The 23221-nt window shown below is 41.4% G+C and overlaps 2 protein-coding genes across 2 annotated transcripts in view; one reads left to right on the forward strand and one right to left on the reverse strand.

Moving 5' to 3' along the window:
- Positions 1–2689, forward strand: part of LOC127687599 (HEAT repeat-containing protein 5B-like) — an 80763-nt gene extending 78074 nt beyond the window's left edge. Inside the window, 1 exon segment of the mRNA XM_052186400.1 lies at positions 2292–2689. Coding sequence (XP_052042360.1) covers positions 2292–2674 — 383 coding nt within the window. The 3' untranslated portion in view covers positions 2675–2689.
- A 10682-nt stretch (positions 2690–13371) lies between these two features.
- Positions 13372–18834, reverse strand: LOC127687996 (uncharacterized protein C2orf16-like). Its single transcript, XM_052186756.1, is given in 3 exon segments — positions 13372–14109; positions 14111–15156; positions 18705–18834. Coding segments are annotated over 3 exon segments (1914 nt in total).
- Positions 18835–23221: the final 4387 nt, after the last annotated feature.

The following is a 23221-nucleotide window of genomic DNA, read 5'->3' on the forward strand; positions in this document are numbered from 1 at the left end:
TTAAATGCCACTAGTCCAAAATGAAGACCTGTGTTATTTATGAATCTTAACATTAAATATGGGCTTTGTAGCAGTGAGCTTTCTGAGAAGCAGTTATGGTCTGAGTACATGATGTTTTCGCTCATGTTACTAGTACAACATATTGGGTTTCTGTATATTTATTTTTCAGTGAATTACTCAGTGAATTACCGAGGGCATTTTAACACATGGATTCCGGTTTTAATTTTCTAGCAATGTATTCTTAAGAACTAGAAATAGTATAGATTTAATATAATTTTTAAAATAAAATAAAAATTACATAAACCTTCTGTTATAACCATGAAGTAGAAGCACCAAGTATCATAAGATACCTCAGGATTTGATACTTAACTTTTGCTTCATGAAAACTGTAAAATGCCTTTATTGAACCAGAAATGTATGCAGATGCACACTCAAATTGGATTTTTAATTGTTGTGGGAAGGCTAAATTCCCAACAAATGCCTTATGATTAAACATTAAGCTGCTCCTAATTTTCAAGACCCTCTTCCTGAGCGGGGAAAGACTTCCCCTTCACAGGGAATCCTGGCCTCCATGCTAAGCAGGGGCGGGGTCTCATCTCTGTTGGTCTCCATGTGAAGCTTAAATCTAAACTGGGCATCTGTTAAGGAACTGAAAGGCAAGTCAGTTCCAAAGTACTTTAAATATTGAAGGACAGTAAGATCAGTGTTACCATTACAAAGTGAATAAGATTAAGTCCTGTCTATAAAGTTTATAGTTAGCAAAATAAAAATAGAAATACAGTTAATCCTACTTTGTATCCAAGTAACCTACACATTAATTTATTGCTTCCTGTAATAAATTCTTGTGAACAGTCCTCTCTTCCTTACTGCCTCAGTTCTGACATGACTTCATTTTGTGCCTGCTGCAAACTTGAGTCCATGGCTTCATGCCTGTGATCAACTGCTGAGCTGTGTCTCCAGTCACACAATAGCTTGTCAAAATTCTCAACTTTCTTCACAAGTTTCTGGGAAAGTTTTTCATGAAAAGAGATCACATTTGCAAAGAGGTCAAAAAAGTTAAATGATAATTCAAAACGTAAAGGTCCTCTTAAAGTCATATGACTATATAAGACTTTTAAAAATCTGAAAAATGTTATCAAAGTAACATCATTCATTCAAGTCCTTATTCATTTAGTTATTACTATCCTCCTAGTCTATCTAATCCTATTAAGTGATTATTTTACCATTTTTATCCCTGTGAATTGATATTAAACCCAGGCACATCCATTTTCTCACCAAGCTATACCTCCACACTTAACCTTTATTTTGCATAGCATTTAGTCTTGAATTTTAACCAATGGCGGAGCTAGAGAAGGGACTCAAGGACCTGAAGAGGTTTGCAGCCCCATAGGAACAATAATATGTACCAACTAGTAATCCCAGGGCTCCCAGAGACTAAACCACCAACCAAACAGTACACATGGAGGGACCCATGGCTGCAGCTACACATGTAGCAGAGGATGGCCATTGGTCCTGTGAAGGATCAGTGCCACAGTTTAGGGGAATGCCAGGTCAGGAGAATGAGGAGGAGAGGAGATTGGAAAGCAGGGGGTGGGGGAATAGGATAGGGGGTTTTGGGAGGGGTAACGAGGAAAGGGGATACCATTTGAAATGTAAATAAAGCAAATATCAAATAAAAAAAAGTCCAGTTACTTTTTATATGTATTTACTAACTATATACTTATTTTTTCTCTTAAAACTCTTGCTGTAGTATAAAACATTTATAATAAAAGTAAAACCAAGTATTATTGGCACATCTTACTAATAATGCAAATTGATCCTATTAGAAGATGGAAATTGTAATGCTTTAGTTGTACTGATGTTTTAAACTTTACTTTTTGAGATTTATTTAGTTCATAGATACGGCTGCAGCCTTGTTTGCTATTAAACTGTAGTTGCACAAATAAATGTTATATATTACATAAAATATCGTTATTATTCCAGATGATGAGCTGCAGGACTGAGTGATGGTCAGTGGTTAAGAGCACTGGATGACCTGGGTTCAATTTGCAGCATCCACACGACAGCTCACAATTGTCTGTTAAAAAAAAAAAAAAAAACAAAAAAAAAAAACCAGTCAATCTTCTGAGTTTGAGGCCAGCCTGGTCTACAGAGTGAGTTCCAGGACAGTCAGGGCTGTACAGAGAAACCCTGTCCTGAAAAACAAACAAACAAACATAAAACAAAACCCCAAAACCCAGTCCATCTGCACGCTCTCCAGTCATGCCAGTCCTTTCTGCTCTCCGTTCCAGGAGTCCAGTTACTCGCTCTTCTAGTGCCCACTCTGATTTCTTACCTGCTGGATGAAAGTTCTTTTGCCTCAGCAAGTCCGATCTCCAAAGATCTTCATGAGTTTGCACTCCAGAACTTAATGCATATTGGACCTCTGTACCCACATGCTTTCAAGACAGTGATGGGGGCTGCTCCTGAACTGAAAGCTCGCCTAGAGACTGCTGTCCGAGCCAGCCAGGCAAGCAAAGCTAAGGCAGCCGCCAGGCAGCCTGCCCCCATCACACATTCTGCACCAACAATCAAGCTGAAAACAAGCTTTTTGTATTGTGCCTTTCCATTCATCTGTATCTATTTTTTTCTCAAACATTTACCATGTTATAGATTAATACTAACATGCACATAATATATTACAATGGTCACACAATATAAAATTCAAGATAAATAAACTGACACACAGAACATGTGTACATTGCATTCATATTACAGATTAAGACATGACACTTTCTGATCTTGTAAAAACATAGTCAAGATCATGATAACTTATCATTTTTAAAAACTGAGTGCTTTGCATTACATGGTAATTCTTTGGTTTTATTTAAAATCTTTGTACTTACTAAAAGAAGTAGCTTTTCTGCAAAGCTTGATTGTTTCATTCATGATAGAAGACAAAACTTCCATTTTATGAATAACTACATATTTATGTACAGTAAACCCATAGGATGCATAAACTCCAAACTCCGTTAAGACCTTTGCTGGAGGACATGGTGATGAGAGTCTTAAAATGAGACGGAGCCCTCAAGACTGAGATGAATGGACACCAAGCGATCATATGCATTGCAAAGGCATGAGAGAAGTCTGACCGAATGAGAAACAAGTTGGCAAAACAAAACTGCCATTACGAGTCATTTAAGGTTTTCTTTGGAAGGCTGGCACCCAGAACTCCCAGCACCCGGATGACTGAGAGCAAGAATATGTGCGTTCTGGTGGATAAGGGCTGACTAGGTCTGCTAGCCAGCTGAGGGAAGCACTGTCTGCTCCATGCACCAAGCAGCCACCTCTTCCTCTATCTGAACAGTTTAGCACAGTTGCAGACAAGGACGACAGGATCGGCTTGTTTGGAAAGATACTGACCACCTGTCTGGATCTCCGCTGTGGGTGCTCGAGCTCCCATGGAGATGGCTTCGCGATGGCCGCGGTTATACTTCTGCTTTGGCTTCTGGCTCCTTTCCATTGTCCGTCGGACAACAGCTTCATGGAGCCCCTAATCCTCCTCCAGTCTGCCTCCTCTCCTCCTCCACCACAGCCCTCCTCCTGCTCCTCCTCCAGCTGCTGCTCCTCTAGCTTCTTCTGCATGTCCAGGTGCCTCTCATAGCGCTGCCTGGCTCGCTCTTCCCTCTCTAGCCAGATGTTTTCCCGTGCAGCTAGATGTTTTTCTCGTTCCTCACAGCGTTCTCTGGCGAGATGCTGCTGGTCAGGTCAAAGCATAGCACAGGGGGATCTGGTTTATTCCTGTGTGGTTGTCAGTTTGTCCTAAAATGGAAGTGGGGCGGCTGGGGGCAGTTCTCTTTTCTTGTGCTTTATGCCATCAGACGCTAGGACAGCAAAGGCGCACACTCTCATTTGTATTTATATTTCTTGTAGTTAGTGACTACCTTTGAGCCATTCCACATTACGGATTGTTTTATTTGTATATTGGAATTATAATGCTTTGAAGTTGATTAAGTGAAATAGTGTTTATACCTCTTACTGAGTTTTAAAAATCAAGTGGTAAAATATTTTCAGTTTTTTCTCAGTATATTTCTCTTTTGTTGATTCTTGTTTGTTGTTCCTGTGGGGTTTTGTTTCTGGTTTTTGGTACAGGTTACTGTACCAGAGCCTTGCTCAGTACTGTAAGCATGCACTGTACTGATGGATGCCCCTGGTCCCTAATTAATTTAATGTTCTTAACTCTAAGCCACAGTCCTTTAACTTTCTTCGAATATAATTTCATCATGTAGTTAGTCAGTCATTGGATAGTACTAGGAAAAGAAAATGGGTTAAATTTTAGCATTTGTCATAAAAAAACTAATTGAAAAGCAAACAGAGAATAAAATTGGAAATGGCTCAAATAACAGAAAAAACTTTGTTTATGGTAAATATCCTATGAATAAAAGCACATTTTCTAGCCATTCCATCAAATATCCTTGTCTTTCTGATGGGCTTTTGACTTTTACATTAAATGCCTAAATTATGCTGCATATATCTGTCTTGCTTACTTAATTGAAATCCTCATCTAAAGATCTGCGAAGGCATTTCCAGTGTGCTGTGCTATTCTGCTTATTTTTAATGGCTAAAATTTGTCCTGCTCCATGAACTTCCCTAACCTAAAGGGAGAGAAGCCCATGAATATACAAGAAGCCTACAGAACTCCAAATAGACTGGACCAGAACAGAAATACACATACTAGTCAAAACCCCAAATGTACTAAATAAAGAATATTAAAAGCAGTAAGAGAAAAAGGCCACGTAGCATATAAAGGAAGAACTGTCAGAATTACACCGGACTTCTCACCAGAGACTATGAAAGCTTGAAGATCGTGGGCTGATCTCATGCAGACTCTAAGAGAACACAAATGCCAGGCAAGACTACTATACCCAGAAAACTCTCAATCACCATAGATGGAGAAACCAAGATATTCCATGATAAAATCAAATTTACACAATATCTTTCCACAAACCCAGCCCTACAAAGGATAATAGGTGGAAAACACCAATACAAGGAGGGAAACTACACCCTGGATAGAGCAAGATAGTAATCTTCTTTCATCAAACCCAATAGAAGATAACCACTCAAATATAAAAATAACATCAAAAATAACAGGGAATAATAATCACTTTTCCTTAATATCTCTTAACATCAATGGACTCATTCCCAAATAAAAAGACAAAGGCTAACAGACTGGATATGTAAACAGGACCCTCCATTTTGCTGCATACAGGAAGCACACCTCAGTGTCGAAGACAACACTACCTCAGAGTAAAAGGCTGGAAAACAATTTTACAAGCAAATGGTCTCATGAAACAAGCCGGAGTAGCCACTCTAATATAGGATAAAATTTAGTTTCAACCTGAAGTCATCAAAAGAGACATGGAAGGACACTTCTTACTGGTCAAAGGAAAATTCCACCAAGAAGAACTCTCAATTCTGAACATCTATTCTCCAAATTTAAGGGAAATCTCATTCATAAAAGAAACTTTACAGTGTCCTTTGCCTTAAAGAAACTTTGTAATTTTATGCGGTCCCATTTGCCAATTCTTGATCTTAGGGCATAAGCTATTGGTGTTCAGTTCAGGAACTTTTCCCTTGTGCCCATGTCCTCAAGGGGTTTCCCCACTTTCTTTTCTATTAGTTTCAGTGTGTCTGGTTTTACGTGGAGGTCCTTGATCCATTTGGAGTTGAACTTAGTACAAGGAGATAAGAATGGATCAATTCGCATTCTTCTGCATGCTGACCTCCAGTTGAACCAACATTATTTGTTGAAAAGGCTATCTTTTTTCCACTTTCAGCTCCTTTGTAGGGAGCTATTGTAGGGATCAAGTGACCATAGGTGTGTGGATTCATTTCTGGGTCTTCAATTCTATTCCATTGGTCCACTTGCCTGTCACTGTGCCAATACCATGCAGTTTTTAACACTATTGCTCTGTAGTATTGCTTGAGGTCTGGGATACTGATTCCCCCAGAAGTTCTTTTACTGTTGAGAATAGTTTTAGCTATCCTGGGTTTTTTGTTATTCCAGATGAATTTGAGAATTGCTTTTTCTAACCTTATGAAGAACTGAGGTGGGATTTTGATGGGGATTGCATTGAATCTGTAGATTGCTTTTGGCAAGATGGCCATTTTAACTATATTAATCCTGCCAATCCACGAGCATGGCAGATTTTTCCATTTTCTGAGGTCTTCTTCGATTTCCTTCTTCAGAGACCTGAAGTTCTTCCAACAAAGTGGGAAAAGATCTTCACCAACTCTGCATCTGATAGAGGACCAATATCCAATATATAGAAAGAACTCAAGAAGTTAGACCCCAGGGAACCAAATAACCCTATTAAAATATGGGGTACAGTCCTAAACAAACAATTTCCACCTGAAAAAATTTGGATGGCCGAGAAGCACCTTAAGAAATGCTCAACATCATTAGTCATTAGGGAAATGCAAATCAAAACAATCCTGAGATTTCACCTCACACCAGTCAGAATGTCTACAGTTAAAAACTCAGGAGACAGCAGGTGGTGGCCAGGATGTGGAGAAAGAGGAAAACTCCTCCAGTGCTCGTGGGATTGCAAGATGGTCCAACCACTCTGGAAATCAGTCTGGTGTTTCCTCAGAAAACTGGACATGACACTTCCAGAGGACCCTGCTATACCTCTCCTGGGCATATATCCAGAGGATTCCCCAGCATGCAATAAGGACACATGCTCCACTATGTTCATAGCAGCCTTATTTATAATAACCAGGAGCTGGAAAGAACCCAGATGTCCTTCAATGGAGGAATGGATACAGAAAATGTGGTATATTCACACAATGGAATACTACTCAGCAATTAAAAACAATGAATTCATGAAATTTTTAGGCAAATGGTTGGATCTGGAAAATATCATCCTAAGTGAGGTAACCCAATCACAAAAGAATACACATGGAATGCAATCATTGATAAGTGGATATTAACTAGCCCAGAAGCTCGTAATACCCAAGACACAAATAGCATATCAAATGACTCCCATGAAGAAGTAAGGAGAGGACCCTGATCCTGAAAAGGCTTGATCCAGCATCTTATGGGAGTACCAGGACAGAGAAAAAGGAGGGGAGTGATTGGAGAATGGGTGGAGAGAAGAGAACTTATGGGACATATGGGGAAGGAGTAACCAGGAAAGGGGAAAGGATTTGGAATGTAAACAAAGAATTTAGAAAATAAAAATAAAAAAAAAACCCAAAACCAACCAAACAAAAAAGAAACTTTACTATAGCTCAAAGCACACATTGTACCTAACACAATAATTGTGTGTGACTTTGACACTCCACTCTCCTCAGTGGACCAATCAGGAAAACAAACCAAACAGGGATACAGTGAAACTATTAGAAGCTTTGGACCAGGTGGATTTAACATACATATATGTTAAATATATATAAAACATTTCATCCTAAAGCAAAAGAATATACCTGTTTCTTAGCACTTCATGGTACCTTCTCCAAAATTGACTGTATAATTTGACACAAGGCAGACCTCAACAGATATAAGATCAAACTAATCCCATGCCTCCGATCAATCACTATGGAGTAAGGGTGGTCTTCAATAGCAACAAAAACAACAGAAAGCCCACATACACATGGAAGCTGAACAATACTGTACTCAACTATACCTTGGTCAAGGAAGAAATAAAGAAGTCAAAGACTATTTAGACTTTACTGAAAATGAAGGTACAATATACGCACATTTATGGGCACAATGAAAACAGTGCTAAGAGGAAAACTCATAACTCTGAGTGCCTCCAAAAAGAAACTGGACAGAGCATACACTAGCAGCTTAATGGCATACCTGAAAGCCCTGGAAGAAAAAGAAGCTAATTCACCCAAGAGGAGTAGAAGACAGAAAATCATCAAACTCAGGGCTGAAATCACTCAAGTAGAAACAGAACCATACAAAGAATCAACAAACCCAGGAGCTGGTTCTTTGAGAAAATCAAAAGATAGATAAACCCTTAGCCAGACTAACCAGAGGGCATAGAGATATTATCCAAATTAACAAAGTTAGAAGGGAGATATAAGCCGGGCGTGGTGGCTCATGCCTTTAATCCCAGCACTTGGGAGGCAGAGGCAGACAGATTTCTGAGTTCGAGGCCAGCCTGGTCCACAGAGTGAGTTCCAGGACAGCCAGCACTATACAGAGAAACCCTGTCAACAAAAAAACAAAAAACAAACAAAAAAAGAAGGGAGATATAACAATAGAAACTGAAGAAATTAAAAAAATCATCAGATCCTCCTGCAAAAGCCTATACTCAACACAACTGGAAAATCTGTAGAAAATGGACAATTTCCTAGAAAGATACCAAATAACAAAACTAAATCAGGATCAGATAGATCATCTAAACAGTCCCATAACTGGTAAAGGAATAGAAGTGGATATTGAAAGTCGTAAAAAAAAAAAAAAAAAAAAGCACAGGACCAGATGGTTTTAGTGCAGAATTTTATCAGACCTTCAAAGAAGACCTAACACCAAAACTCTTTAAACTATTCCACAAAATAGAAACAGAAAGAACACTACCCAACTCGTTCTATGAATCCACAATTAAGCTGATACGAAAACCACACAAAGAACCAACAAAGAAAGAGAACTTCAGACCAATTTCCATTATGAATATCGATGCAAAAATACTCAGTAAAACTCTTGCCAACTGAATCCAAGAACACATAAAAAAAAAAAAAAGATCATCCACCATGATCAAGTAGGCTTCATCCCAGGGATGCAATATACGGAAATCCGTCAATGCAATCCACTACATAAACTCAAAGAAAAAAAAAAACACATGGCCATTTCATTAGATGCTGAAAAAGCATTTGACAAAATTCAGCATCCTTTCATTCTAAAAGTCTTGGAAAGAAGAGGAATTCAAGGGCCATATGTAACAATACCAGGAAACATGCAGTAAAAGCAATATACAGCAAACCAGTAGCCAACATCAAACTAAATGGAGAGAAACTTGAAACAATCCCACTAAAATCAGAGACTACACAAGGCTGCCCCCTCTCCACATATATTTTCAATATAGGATTAGAAGTTATAGCTAGAGCAATTAGACAACATAAGGAGGTCAAAGGGATACAAATTGTAAAGGAAGAAGTCAAACTATCACTATTTGCAGATGATATGATAGTATACTTAAGTGACACAAAAAACTCCACCAGAGAACTCTTATAGTTGATAAACAACTTCATCATACTGGCTGGTTATAAAATCAACTTAAGCAAGTCAGTAGACTGCCTGTATTCAAAGGACAAGCAGGGTGAGAAAGAAATTAGGGAAATGACACCCTTCACAATAGCCAAAAACATTATAAAGTATCTTGGTGTGACTCTACCAAACAAAGGAAAGGTCTGTATGACAAGAACTTCAGGTCTGTAAAGAAAGACATCGAAGAAGACTTCAGAAAATGGGAAAATCTTCCATGCTCTTGGATTGACAGAATTAATATAGTAAATATGGCCATCTTGCCAAAAGCAATGTACAGATTGAAAGCAATCCCTATCAAAATCCCAACTCAATTCTTCATAGAGTTAGAAAGAGCAACTCTCAAATTCATGGAATAACAAAATACCCACGATAGCTAAAACTATTCTCAAAAGTAAAAAACTCTTCTGTGAGCTATGAATACCCAAGGCACTAATAGCATGACAGATGACTCCCATGAAGAAGTATGGAGAGGGTCCTGATCCTGGAAAGGATTGATCTAGCATTGGAGGGGAATATAAGGACAGAGAAAAAGGAGGGAGGTGATGAGAGAATGGATGGAGAGAAGAAGGTTTATAGGACATATGGGGAGGGGGGATCTGGGAAAGGAGAAATCATTTGGAATGTAAACAAAGAATATAGAAAATAAAAATATTAAAAAGAAAAAAAAGTTACAGGCCAACCTAAGTGTCAGAGGACATTTCCAGATAGTGAAGCCCTACTTTAAAAAATAGTTTATTCCTATTACCCTGGATTGTGTTGCCATGTTTTCCCACCTCATCTGTTGAAACCAACAGCTGTTTTCATGCCTGGGAGCCCAACACAGCCAGTACAGAGAAGACATTTCCTAAGTGTTATCTAAGTGAACTCACCAGGGAAGTCCAAGTTAATAAAATCTTTTCTCTTGTATCAGCCATGGAGAAACTTAGCACATTCATTACAAAAAATATTGAATCAGTGCTGCCACTAAGTAGCTTGGAAATATAAAGACTGCTCATAGGAATTTTTATTTCCCTCCCAGAGTCCATCAAATTAATTATGAGCACATATGTGATGTGGGGGCAGAGGACATGCAGGGATACCACTAACTGAAACACACTCATTTTTATTAGACTGTAGTTTTATTGCAAGGTAGGTTTTCTTTCCCCCACACTAGGCTGATATCTGCACTGTCCAATCCAGTAGGCGCTACCTATAGATGGCTATTGAAGTTTCAGTCCATTAAAATGAAATAGAATTTGTCATTCTGTCCTTCTGTAGCCACATCTCAAGTGCCCCAAAGCCATACCTGTCTGGTGGCTGTGACGCTGCACAGTACAGACACAGACATCGTTAGCAGCACTGTCTACACAATTACAAAGATGTCCTCAGAAAGCCTGACTTACTTCTTAGCTCCCAGGATCCTGGTGCTCCTCTGCTGCTTACTGGATGTGGGTCCCGGGTCTAGCAAATTGCAAGCACACAAGTGAGTGCCAGGGACCTTTGTACCTCATCCCCAAAGAGATGAATCCCCCTGTCCCTAGATGTGAAGCTGTCTACATTATACAGACGGGTTAACAATATCAGAGTTTTCATCATTACCCATTCTCAAAACCCTATCCTAGATGGAAGCTTGAAAAGAAAAGATGGAAAAATATATGTAATATATTTTACAGCAACGGGAGGCACTAGGGATGCTGAAGGATTATGAATAATTACAATATGTTGAGGAACTGAGTCCGAGGATACGAGGAATAGGCAATAAAAATAAAACGGAGGGGGGGGGAAGTAAGTAAGTGGATCTGATATAAAAGGGTGGGGCCTACTGGGCTCTGAATAAAACCAACTATGAATTCAAGACAAAAGCAATGGACCTGACCTTGTGTTCTCTGCTCCACAGTTCTATCTCCAAAGTATAATGGTCACACCAAGAAAATCCCTGCGGTGACTACACCAAGTCTGGAAGACATCACTCCCCCTCCACGCCTAACAATTTCACCCAAGGGCTCCAGCCAGAGCAAAGCCACTTCTGCTCTGCTCGCCCTGCTCTGAACATCTACTTCTGCCTAGTGACCTCTGAGGACCTGCAGTGGAAAAGGAGTCACATGAGGACTCATCTTCAGCTTCCATTGAGACCCCGCCCCCATCGCTACAGGAGAGAAGGGAGGCTGACTGGAAGAGAGGGTTGGAGCAAATGGGAGGAGTCTGAAGGTCCTCTGAACCTGCATTTGCACAGCAGGTCCCACCCATCCCAAAAGTGGTCTTACAGATGCTAATGGGGTTCAAATCGCACTTTTCTTTATTGATCTTAAATTACAGACCCATTCTCTTCCCCTTCCCTCCCAGATAGCTGAGGGTGCAGGCAGTGGCTGAGCAGGAATACACTTAACAGGGGCAGATCTCTCCTTATCCACTAACTTCATGCCTCCACACGTCTGGATTTTCGGTATGGTCCCTGGAAGACATGACCTCTTTAGCCAAGATCGATAGGGGAAGCATTAGGGGAACGATGCTTGAGCCTCTCCCTGGGACTGTGACAGGGTCTCTCATAGTGACAGTGCTGGTTCCTCTCAGAGAGACTTCTGTGCATCTTCTCAGAATGACTGTGTCTGCTTTCAGAGGGACTATACTGTGTTCTCTCAGAATGACAGGATGAGTCTGTAAGAATGCCTGTGTAGCCTGGGTTAGAGGAACTGTCCTCAGCTTATTCCAGATGTTGTGATTATAAAAAGATAAAGAAATATAATATGTTCTGCAGGACTGTGGTGAGGTGTGGGGCAAGGGGATAGCTCCGCAGGCCCATGCCAAGGCATCCCTTCTCCCTGAGCGACCACACACATGATGCTATAGTATAGGATAGGGTTTATTTAGGGTATGGGGAGAAGGGTTAAGAGAGTAGTAGCGACAGAGGAAGGCAGAGAGAAGGAGAGAGCAAAGAAGTTGAGGCCAGCCAGGGAATGGGGAAAGATGGGAGAAAAGGGGCAAGAGAGCAGCAGTAAGAGAAAGAAGAAGGGAAAAGCAGCCCCTTTTATAGTTGGCCAGGCATACCTGGCTGTTGCCAGGTAATGTTGGGGTAGAGTCCATCACCGGAACTACATCTCTTCCAGCGAGAGGGAATGGAAAAAGCTCTTTCAGAGAAATCACCATGGCTCCTTTCTGAAGGACTGCCCCGTGACCTTCGCATGAGAATGAGATGGCTCTTTTTTGAGGGACTGAGGCATCTCAGAGAAGAGGGACTCTGTTGGCTCCTCCCAAAATGACTGTGTAGACTCTTCTTCACAGAGGGACTGCATCCTCTTCTATCTAGAGGTCTGCAAGGGCTCCTCCTTGAGGGACTGTGAGGGATTCTCCTTGAGGGAATGCGAGGACTTCTTAAGGGACTGCTAGGGCTTTCCCCTGAAGGACTTTGAGGCCTCCTCCTGGAGGGACTGTGGCCTCTCCCCTTAAATAGACTGTTATGGCTTCTGTCAGAGAGACTTCTTATGGAGGAGCTAAGACTGTTGATCTGGGAGGGAGTGTGATAAATCCGCTCCAAAAGACGCCTAAGGGTTCTGTCAGAGGGACTGCTATGCCTCCTGTCTAGAGGTCTACAAGGGCGCCTATGTGGGCTCCTCCTTGAGGGACTGTGACTGTTTCTTCCTGAAGGACTGCAGGGACTTCTGACTGAGTGCCTGTGGGGGCTTCTCCCTGAGGGACTATGAGGACTTCTCAATGGATTGTGAGAGCTCCTCCTTGAGTGAATTCGAGGGCTCCTTGAGCCAATTTGAGGGCTCCTTGAGTGAAATTGAGGGCTCCTCCTTGAGGGATTTCGAAGGCTCCTCCTGGAGGGGCTGTGGCTTCTCCACTTAAATACACTGTTTTGGTTTCTCTCAGATACCCTTCTTAAGGAGGGGCTGAGACTGTTTCTCTGGGAGGGATTGCAATATATCCTCTCCAAAATACTTCGAAGGGTTCTGTCAGAGGGACTGCTACACCTTCTCCGAGAAGGACTGTGATGTCTCCTCTTAGAGAGATTTTGCCAATGAATTCCCTGAGGAAGCAGGCAATGGCTTCTTTCAGACGGCTGATTACATGGGGTTCTCTCCCTGAAGAAGCCGAGTTGCTGTGGTTGATTTTTTGGTGCTTTATCACCGTAGACATTGTCATTTATTTTGGGGACTTAAGTCATCTCTTCCACAAACCATGGTCTTCTGCGTTTGCAAGGGTCTGGGTGGGAGAGAGCTCGCTGGTTTGGGCTCTGGAGCTTGTCTACCACGCTCTCTTCCTCCCTGCCACGTGTCCTTTTGCTTAGCGCTTGAGCCTGTTGACCTGAGCCTGACAGCTGGTGTCCTCGCTCCTTCGCTATCTCCCATGAAGTAATAACAATTGGCACTTTTGTTGTGGTGCAAGTTGTTGACTGAGCACAACTTGTCTGGCCTCATCTTCTTCAATTTCTGGCTCATAAAAGTCACAATTCTATGTGCTGCTTGGAATGCCTGCCTTAGGCCTTGAACAAGCGGTTGGATGATTTTGGGCTGAGAGGATTTCTCAGGTTGTGTCTTGGAAGAAACAGTGCTTGTTTGGGGGGTTTCAATTCTGTTTCTTGACAGACCCCTCAGTGTTCTAGGACTGATTTTGTATAGCCCTGTGTTTTGTGTTTTAGGTCCCTTGACAAATTTCTTCAAAGGATCTGTCAAGACAGAGGTCTTTCTGAGGCTTGATTTAATCCATGTTTCATCCTGATTGCTTCCATAGTCAGGATGGTTGGAAGCCAGCTTAGAGAATTTAGCTTCTCTATGTGATGGTGATGCACTACCCTTCTGTGGATACCCTAATTTAAATCCAAGATGCAATTGAACATCACCATGGCCTTCAGGGCTGTTTAAAAGGTGGAGCTTTGGGGTAGATGAGAAGGTACGGCCCCCAAGTAGACTGTAACTTATGAGAGCAATTAAGGCCTGAACATCGGCCACATTCTAAGCATATTGGATACTTTAGGACAAGACCTGAATCTAGAGGGACATTGTGGGGTATTTGACTTCTTATGAGTTTTCCTGCTATTTTTAACTTGAGTTCTCTTAGAAGATGTTCTGAGTTATCGGTGTTTGACTGGGAGAGAGAACTAGTTTTGAGGGAATGCTGAGACTCAAAAGTCCTACTCGGTGCACATGGTGAGATTTTACTCTGCTCCCTGGAAACAGAATCTTCCCTAGTGTAAAGCATCTCTGATCTCATCAAGTCAGGAAACCAGGTCCCGGTACATGAGACGGACACATGCTCAGTGGCTTCCTGGATAATATTGTGGGATTTTGAGCTTGGTTTCCTTACTCCCAATCTTGTGCCAGAGAATCTCTGTATTATGGAAGATGTGGAGCCGCGGGTCCACATCTTCAGTGGCATTTTCTTCTCATTACTGTGAAATAAAATATGTCTCTGTATGTACTTTTTATCCACTGACGTCTGAGACATGGTCCTTGGAACCCTGTCTAGCAGGCTTTGGGAAAATGCCATCAGTTCAGCTGGAACCCCAAATAAATTTTCGATGGACTGACAGCTGTCCATAGTGAATCTTTCTATTGAAAAGGGTTGAGAACAAGGCTTCCTTTCCATAGTGGTTCCCAGGACATTCCCCAGCATTAGCATACTGGAGAGGTATTTCCTAGGTAGTCTCTGCCTACAGACATGGCTTTCCCAGACATTCTGCTGTATGCCCAGGAAAGAATGGATAGCGATAGCGCTTCTTCGAGCCTCTAATCCTGCCTGAAACTCCTGGGATAGTAATCTGAATGGGTATGAAGAATACCTCTGGAATTCCTCCATTTTCTTCTTTCCACTTTCTTCCTTAGATAAGACATTCATGCTCCAGATATCAGGATACCTGGTTCCCTTGCTGTCCCCTGTCTTATCAGAGGGTAGATTTTGAAGGACCAAAGGAAGAACTGATGATTTTTTTCATAGTATTGTCTGTATAGGACTTTGAAGACTGCAAACTACCAACACCAATGTTTTCCATACCAAAAGCTATGTAAACTTCAGGCACCCCAGAACCCTGGCTGTGCCCTAATTCAGTTGTTCTGTCAATGATAGAAGGACATGGGATTGAAGGGCTGTGTATGGATCTAGATAAGGAATTCTCTGCATCTAACTTTGCTGGTGCGATCATCTCAGTGTCTTTATTCTCACACATTGATCCTTGATTCGAATCCTTGATTTTCTTTAGTTTAGGAGATTTTGTTTTGAGACCTAGAGATTTTACAGCCTGAAGCCTTTGCTCATGAGTTGACACTGTAGGTTCCTTAAGGGGAGATGTTTGCTGAGATATTAATTCTGCAGAAGTCACTTGAATATCTGCCCTTTGAGTTAACTCCATCGGTTTTACCAGGTCTTGAAGATGTGGTCTTGGGTGTAAATTCAAACACTCCTTTACTCTAATGCTTGGTCTCATGCCCAGTCCTATTGGTTCTACAGCCTGGGGACATGGTCCTGGTGCCACTTCTTCAGATTTTTACGATCTGAATCAATGGTTTGGCAGTTACTAAAGTCTTTATTAGTGGAAAGCCTGGCCGTTGTTTTGTTTCTAAAGCCTGATGTTTTGGCTCTATGACTACTTTTTTGGATTGCACATTTTGTAGCTGAAGGCTTGGAGGAAATTCTGAACTTATCACATCATGTGTTCTGGAAGTCAAATCATTGTATTTTGACATTTGAGGGATACTTTCTGGAATCATCACAGACTTTGCAACTTGAAGTGGTGGTCTGGAGATCATTTCCACAAATTAACACACTTTTGGGAGGGCCACTGAGTGAGGAACTGAAAGCTGTGTCTTCACAGATTCTGTTACTTGATCTCGTGGCTTTACACTAATCCCTACAACGTTTATCATTTCATCCAGTGATTCTGTTGGAGTGATGCTTACATTTTCCAGGCTCAGATTCTGAGGTTTTGTTAGCTTAGCCACTACCCCTCCTGACTGCTGTGTACCAAAGGTGAGCTCTACAGAGTCTCTCTTTCCCACAACTTGACTCTTTTGCACGCCTGCCAACTCAATGGATTCTTTGTGCAGCCACACCATAGAGGCCAAATTTTTAGATTTGGGAATCTGAGGTCCTGGCCCTGGTGTTATTCCTGAAGTGGAATCTGGGATGGGACAGAATTGCCTTGTTGTTATTACAGATTGTTCCCTTTGAGATCTTTCCTTAGAGCCCACCCCCAGAGGTCCTACATGTTGAGGACATGGCCTTGGAGAGTTTTCTATAAATCCAATCTCTCTATTTATCGCCTTTGGAGTCATTCTAAATTCTTCCCCTTGCTGTCTTGCTTCACAAGTCAACTCTATGGTGTCTGCAACATGGTTCTTGAAGCTGAGGGTCATTCTATCAGATTTTGTACCCTCTTTTGTCTATAACTTCTTGAAATCTTGAAATTGAGGCCATGACCAAAGAATGTAACTCAGGAGGTTCTGGGAACTGGTAGCTTTTCTGTAGATTTGGCTCTGAGGATTTTAAATCATGATTACTTAGTGTTGGAGTCAGATCAAACAATTTTGGTACTTGAAGATCTAGCTTCGGGGGCATCTCTAACGATTCTAGGATGTTATCTGTTGGTTTGGAGCTCAACCTCATAGATTTCCCTGTCATTTCTCTGCTTTTATGTCCCACCCCATTTGTAAATTCTAAAGATCCCACATCTTGGGAAACTGATGTTGAAGTAAAATGCACCGATTTAGGGGCTTGACACCTAGGCTTCATGCACATCTCTGCAAAGTCCTTCACCTGTCGCTCTGGTCTCATGGATTCTGTGAGGGGATGAATTGTCTGGGGCATAAGGTTCCCAGGTTTCACGTTTTGAAAAATTGATTTTGGTGGTAACTCCACAGATTTTCCAATTTCCTGCAGACACACTGATGACAATTTCACCTGTTTTACACCTTGCCACTTTGGCTCTGAAGGAAATGCCAAAGATTTTCTATATTTCTGCTCTGATTATAGTGGCAAATCTGAGAATTTGACACTGGTTAGTGATGATCCTGCTAAGAGCTTCCTGGTGGACTGCTGTGGCAATACTATCATTGGTTCTTTTGAAGACCGCCCACTTTGAGACTGTGATGCTGGCTTCAAATGTATGGCTTGAACATTTTGAGAAAGAGGTTCTTTCAAAAACACCTTACTTCTCAAGGCATTCAGATCACTGCCAGGAGTCAGTTTTACAGCATTTGTACAAAAAGGTGTGTGTGTGTACTCCTCTCTGGAAACTTTTTATCTTCAGGAGATGACGTTGGTAAAACCACAGAATTCACACCATTTGACTGAGGTCTCAAATTAAATATAGGTTTTGTACTTTGCTGCCATGACCCAAGCTGGTTCTTCCAAACTGGGATCTTTTGAAACTTTGCCCCTAGCATTAAGTTAGATGAATTCATATCTTGAGAAGTTGATACACCCAAATTGCTTGACCCTGGATTTAGTTCAGACACCAAATCTTTCAAGTGGGGTTCTTGAGATTTTAGAGCTTGTAAATGTGCCCCAGGGTTGTAGCCAATAGAATTTACAGACTGAGATTGTTGACTTAGAGTACATGCAGAAGAATTTATATCTTTCAAATGTATTCTAGTATTGCACCAAACAGGATTTACACACAGAATTTGTGGTGGTGGAAATGAAGAAAAGTTCATACCTTGAAAAAGTGGCCCAAGATTATACCTATTAGAATTTTCACACAGATGGTTTTGCCCTAGAGTGTATACAGAAGAATTCCCAGCTTGCGAATGTAATTCAGGATTCTCTGGGGTGAATGCAGAAGAATCTGCACACTGAGCATTTGATCTTGGGGTGCATGCAGAAGAATCTGCACACTGAGGACTTGACCCTGGTATGCATGCAGAAGAATCTGCACACTGATATTTTGATCCTGGGGTGCATGCAGAAGAATTTGCATACTGAGGACTTGGCTCTGGGATGGATTCAGTAGAATTTATGTCTTGCAAATGTGACTCAGGGGTGCTCCCAGTAGAACATAGGCATTGCAATTTTGATCCCGAAAAGCAAGAGGAAGAATTCATCCCATCTGAATGTATTCCAGGATTGCACTCAGAGTTTATACACTGAGTGTTTGACTGTGGAATCCACACAGAAGAATTCATATCTTGTAGATATGGCCCAGGTATATACCCACTGGAATCTACGTATTGAGAATGTATATTGGGAGTATATGCAGAATTCACATCTTCCAAGTGTGACCCAGGATAGAATACCTTAAATTTTATACCCTGAAGGTCTGGACTAGGGCTCAACTCAGATGATTCTACATCTTGTATCCCAGTAATCACCTCAGAAGGTTTTATACTTCTCACGTGTCCTTCCATAGAGTCTACACCTTGAAGTTTCATGCCCATGATCAGCTCAGGATATTTCAAATCTTGCAAATTAAAGCCTGAATCCAGCCCTATAGATTGTGTGTTTAAAAACAACTTCCTTGGGGTGACCACAGGTGTCTCACCTTGTAGGCTCATTTCTGCTGGTTTCATACCAAGGACATTCTTCTCTGTGATGACTTCAGATGGCATACTTTCCACGTGTGTTCTAGGACTGAAGCTCATAGATTTGACATCTTGGACTTTTACACCCATGATCGTCCTCAAAGATTTAAGATCTTGTAACTGTGGGCCTGATTCACAGTCTTCCATCTCCATTTCTTGAGGCTTTGTCTTCAGAATTGAATCTGATTTTATACTTTGGGACTGAGGCCCTGATTTATCATCTAGCTTGACCCTTTGAATTTTGGTCGAAATTGGTTTACTTTTCATCGGTGACCTGGGAGTTAGCTTTAATTTCATATTTTGGCATGTTGTTTCAGGTGTGAAGTCAGAACATTGTACTTAGGCCCTGGGGCTCAGACTTCATCTCAGACCCTTGGCCTAATACCCCAGATTTTGCTTCTAAAGACCTTGGCTCTTCTTTAAACACTGAAAATGTTACATCTTGAGGCTGTTGAGTTCCTGGAGATGACTTGAATGGTTTCAATTCTCGTGACTGTATTCCAGGGGCCAGTTTAGGAAATCTCCTGTCTTCTATATGGAACCTGGATTTGAATGTCACTAATTTTTTATTAGTGATCAATGACCTTAAGGTAGGATCACATTTGGGATTTTTCCATGGCAGCATAGATTTGTCAATAGTTTTGAACCTGTGAGACAAGCATGCCTGGGTTGACCCGGAAGGTTCTTTACCTTCTGTCTTGAGCCTTGTCATCAAGTCCTCAGATGTCTTCACATCCCTTTCTTGTACTGAGGGTTGTAACTCTGTGGCTGTGTTGCCTTTAGGCTGTAAACCCAAGAGAGATTTTGTGTTTTCAAGCCCTGCTCCATGGTGAAATGACACAATTTCCACACAATGAGACTGTAGTTCTGAACACGATGTGAAGTTTCCCCCTTTTTGTACCTCTGGTCCTGGTAACAACTGGAGGGTCTTCACACACTGTTCTTGTGGCCTGAGGTTAAAATCCCCAGATTTTTTTCCCTTAAGTTTTGCCCCATGAGTCATTTCCAATGGCTTCCCACCTCCCAATTTTATGAAGGGTTTCTGTTCTGTGTATGTGACACCTTGAAACGGTGACCCACTTGAATCCTGACATCTTTATACCTTGGAACTCCTTTCGAGGTGTCCACTGAACAGATCTAACACTTGCATCCTTTGGCTCTTTGTTTAGCTCCTCGGATGTCATGCCTTGAGTCTGTGGCTCTGAAGTCAAGTGAAGTGGATTTAGTTCCTGCAACCGTACTGCTAATGGAGAGGTTTTTACTTCCTGTAACTGTGGTTCAAGATAAAATGCCACCTTTTTTCTCCTTGAGTCTTTGACCTGGCAGTCACTTTGGATGACTTCACACTTCTCCATAGCATGGGAGGCTTCAGTTCTGTAGCTCTGGCATCTCCAGACTGTGACCTTGAGTTTGAAGCTACACCTTTCTCACTTTGAAACTCAGATATTGGTATCCATTGAATAGTCTTTGTGCTTTCAATTGAAGGTTGTGCCAGAGTTTCCACACCTTGAAGTTGTAGGTCCAACGTTGACTCCAAGGCTTTTTCTTGGTATATCTGGGACCCTGGAGTCAAATGGCAAGGTTTCATACTTGGCACCTGTAGTTCATTTTGGAACCCTTCAGATTTTATACTTTGAACAATTGGCTGAGGACCCAATTCAAATGAGGTTGTATCTTTGAATTTTAACTTAGGGTTGAGCTCTATGGGTTTCATATGTGCAGGTTTGGGTTCTTGAGCTGACTCCATGGGTAATGTATTTTCTGATCCAAGCTGCTTTTTCTGTTGATCAAAAATCCCACCTTTCCACTCTAGTGGATTTACAGTTCTCTGGTCATCCTCTCTAGACTTAGGAGTTGAGTCCATGTGTGCCTTTCCTTGACACTGTTGTATTGAGGTGAAATCTACACATTTTACCTCTCGGATTCCTTGGGTTGGGGCTACAGTTGTAGGTATTAAACTTTGTTGTTTCAAACAAGGGGTGATCACAGGTTTCCTATCTTGCATTTGTGTCTGTGACATCAGTTCCTTGTGCTTTATGCCTTGCAGTCGAAGCCTTTGAAACATCTCTATTGATTTATCTTGAAACAGCATGCTTGGTACAAAAGTCACAGGACTCTCCCGTTGCTTCTTTGGTTCAATTTTCAAGTCCATGGCATTTACATCTTGAACATGTGTATCACGGTCCAACCCCTTATTTTTTATATCTTGAATTCTTGAACCAGGAATCAACTTCACAGGCTTCATATCTCCTCTCAGGGAACCACTTGGGGATACCACAGCAGATTTTATCCTCTTGAGACATTCTTCTACAGTTAAGATCACAGATTTCCTATCTTCCATTGTTGGCTTTGAAGGTAGTAACTTTGGTTTTAAACCCTTCAAGCTGGAGACTGGAGGCAGTCCTTTAAGGGTCCTATCTCCTGTTTGCATCCCTGAGGTTGACAGCATAAATTTGACATGCTCCAGCTCTGACTTTGACTTTAATTTTGTAGATTTAATATCTCCCAAATGTAGCCCTGGTGTTAATTCCACAGATGTCAGAGCTTCTTGCTTTGAGACTATATTGTCCTCCATGGGTTTTATATGTCCTAAAAGCTGTGCTTCAACCAATTCAGAAGATGCTATGCCTTGGGTCTGTGGTCTTCTGATCAACTCAAAATGATCTACATTTGATAAGTGTTTCCCAGGGTTCAATTTCGTTGTTTCCCATGTTGCTACCTGTTGCTCAGATAATGTTTCATAAGACACTTTCTCTTCAACACTTGGCACTTGATTCCATGTGATATATGTTACATCTTGAATCGGGGACTGGTGTACTATCAATTTGGACTTCATCCCTTCCCTCTCTGGTGGTGTGGTCAACTCAGAAATTTTTACACATTCTAAGTTTGGCCCTGACTTTAGGTCTGATATTTTCACACCTTGAAGTTGAGTTCCTGGTATTCCATCCCAAAATTTGACATCTTCCAGCTGTGGTCCTATGCTAAAACTCACTTGGCTTGTATCCTGTAGCCCTGGAGTCATCTTGGCTAAATTGGGATTCTGTATCCCAAATTCTGGAGTCATATAACTGTCACTAACAAACATTGATTCTGAGTTTAGCTCCCCAAATTTGTCCCCTTGAAGTTTTGGTCTTGAAGCCAGCTCAGAAAATTTGGCATCTTGTTCCCAAGATCATATGTTGACCTCCTCAGATATCATGCTTGGATGCTGTATTTCAGAAGCTTGTGTTGCAAATTTCATCCAGTGAAACTCTGATCCTTGTATAGGCAGAGCAAGCTTCCGCTCTTCCACCTTTGGCTCTTGGCTTAATGGCAGTAATAATTCTTGCAGACATCCTTGAGACTTCTCTTGAAGTGGAAAGCCCTGTTCGAGCTGTGTATCTTTGGGGATAGGATCAGAAAATCTCCCATCTTGCAAAAATGGTCCCAGATTTACTTTCATAGATTTCACATGTTGTGGTTGTGGTTCTGAAACCTTTGGCCCCGGAATAAAACTAGATATGATTTCTGGCATTGGGGAATATGATATTGCTTCATTAGATTTCAAACCATAATGTGGGGGGCCTGAGGTAGAATTTGCTGGATTTTCCCCTTGAATAAGTAGCCCTTGATATAACTTTGGAAATCTGACACATTGTAGTTGTGGCCATGGAGTCAGTCCTGATTTGGCAATTGGCTGCTCTTGGCCCAGATTCAAATCCACAGATTTCACATTTGGAATCTTTGTTCCCTCAAATGACTCCTTTGGTGATAAACTTTGTAGTCCTGGCTCTGGTTTTCTGTTTTCAGAATCTATCACTCCTAGAGATGGCTGTTTTACTAAATCCACTGATAACTCACTTTGTAACCCTAATCCTGTATCTAATTGGGTAGACTTTATGTTGTGGACCTGTGGCCCTGGAATCACATCTATAATATGTGATATGGGTCCTGCAGTCAAATCTATAGGTTCTACAACTTGTACAGATGGTTCAGAGGTTAATTCTTCAATTTTCAAATTTTCTACCAATGACTCTGATTCCTCACTTTGCACTCTTGGTTCTAGATTCAACCCCTGAGATCCCATTTCTGAATAGGTTTCTACAGTGGTCCCCTGGAAATCATCAACTTCAAGTAATGCCAATTTGGTACTTTCCGTGTATTCATATAGACTTCTTTCTGATGGGTTAGTAATTTCTGAACATGGTTCTTGTGTCATATGAGCAAAGTCCACATCCGGGGCTGTGGTTCTGGGGTCATCACTTCCAGGCCTATGGTTGGCACTTCTAATTTCTGCTAGCAAATTCAGAATATCTTCTGGAGTCTCCTTTACCTCTTTTACAAGGTGGATCCTAGTTTCAAGAATATCTTGGAGTGGTGGTAAGTCCATCTCTATAGATTCTGAGGTTTGGCTCGGTGGTGCTGGAGTCATTCCTACTGATGAGTGTGTCAACTCAGCAGATTCTTCTATCTGATGACAAGTGTCAGAGGTCAC

Source organism: Apodemus sylvaticus, chromosome 6 (genome assembly GCF_947179515.1).
Source record: "Apodemus sylvaticus chromosome 6, mApoSyl1.1, whole genome shotgun sequence".
Classification (NCBI taxonomy): Eukaryota; Metazoa; Chordata; class Mammalia; order Rodentia; family Muridae; genus Apodemus; species Apodemus sylvaticus.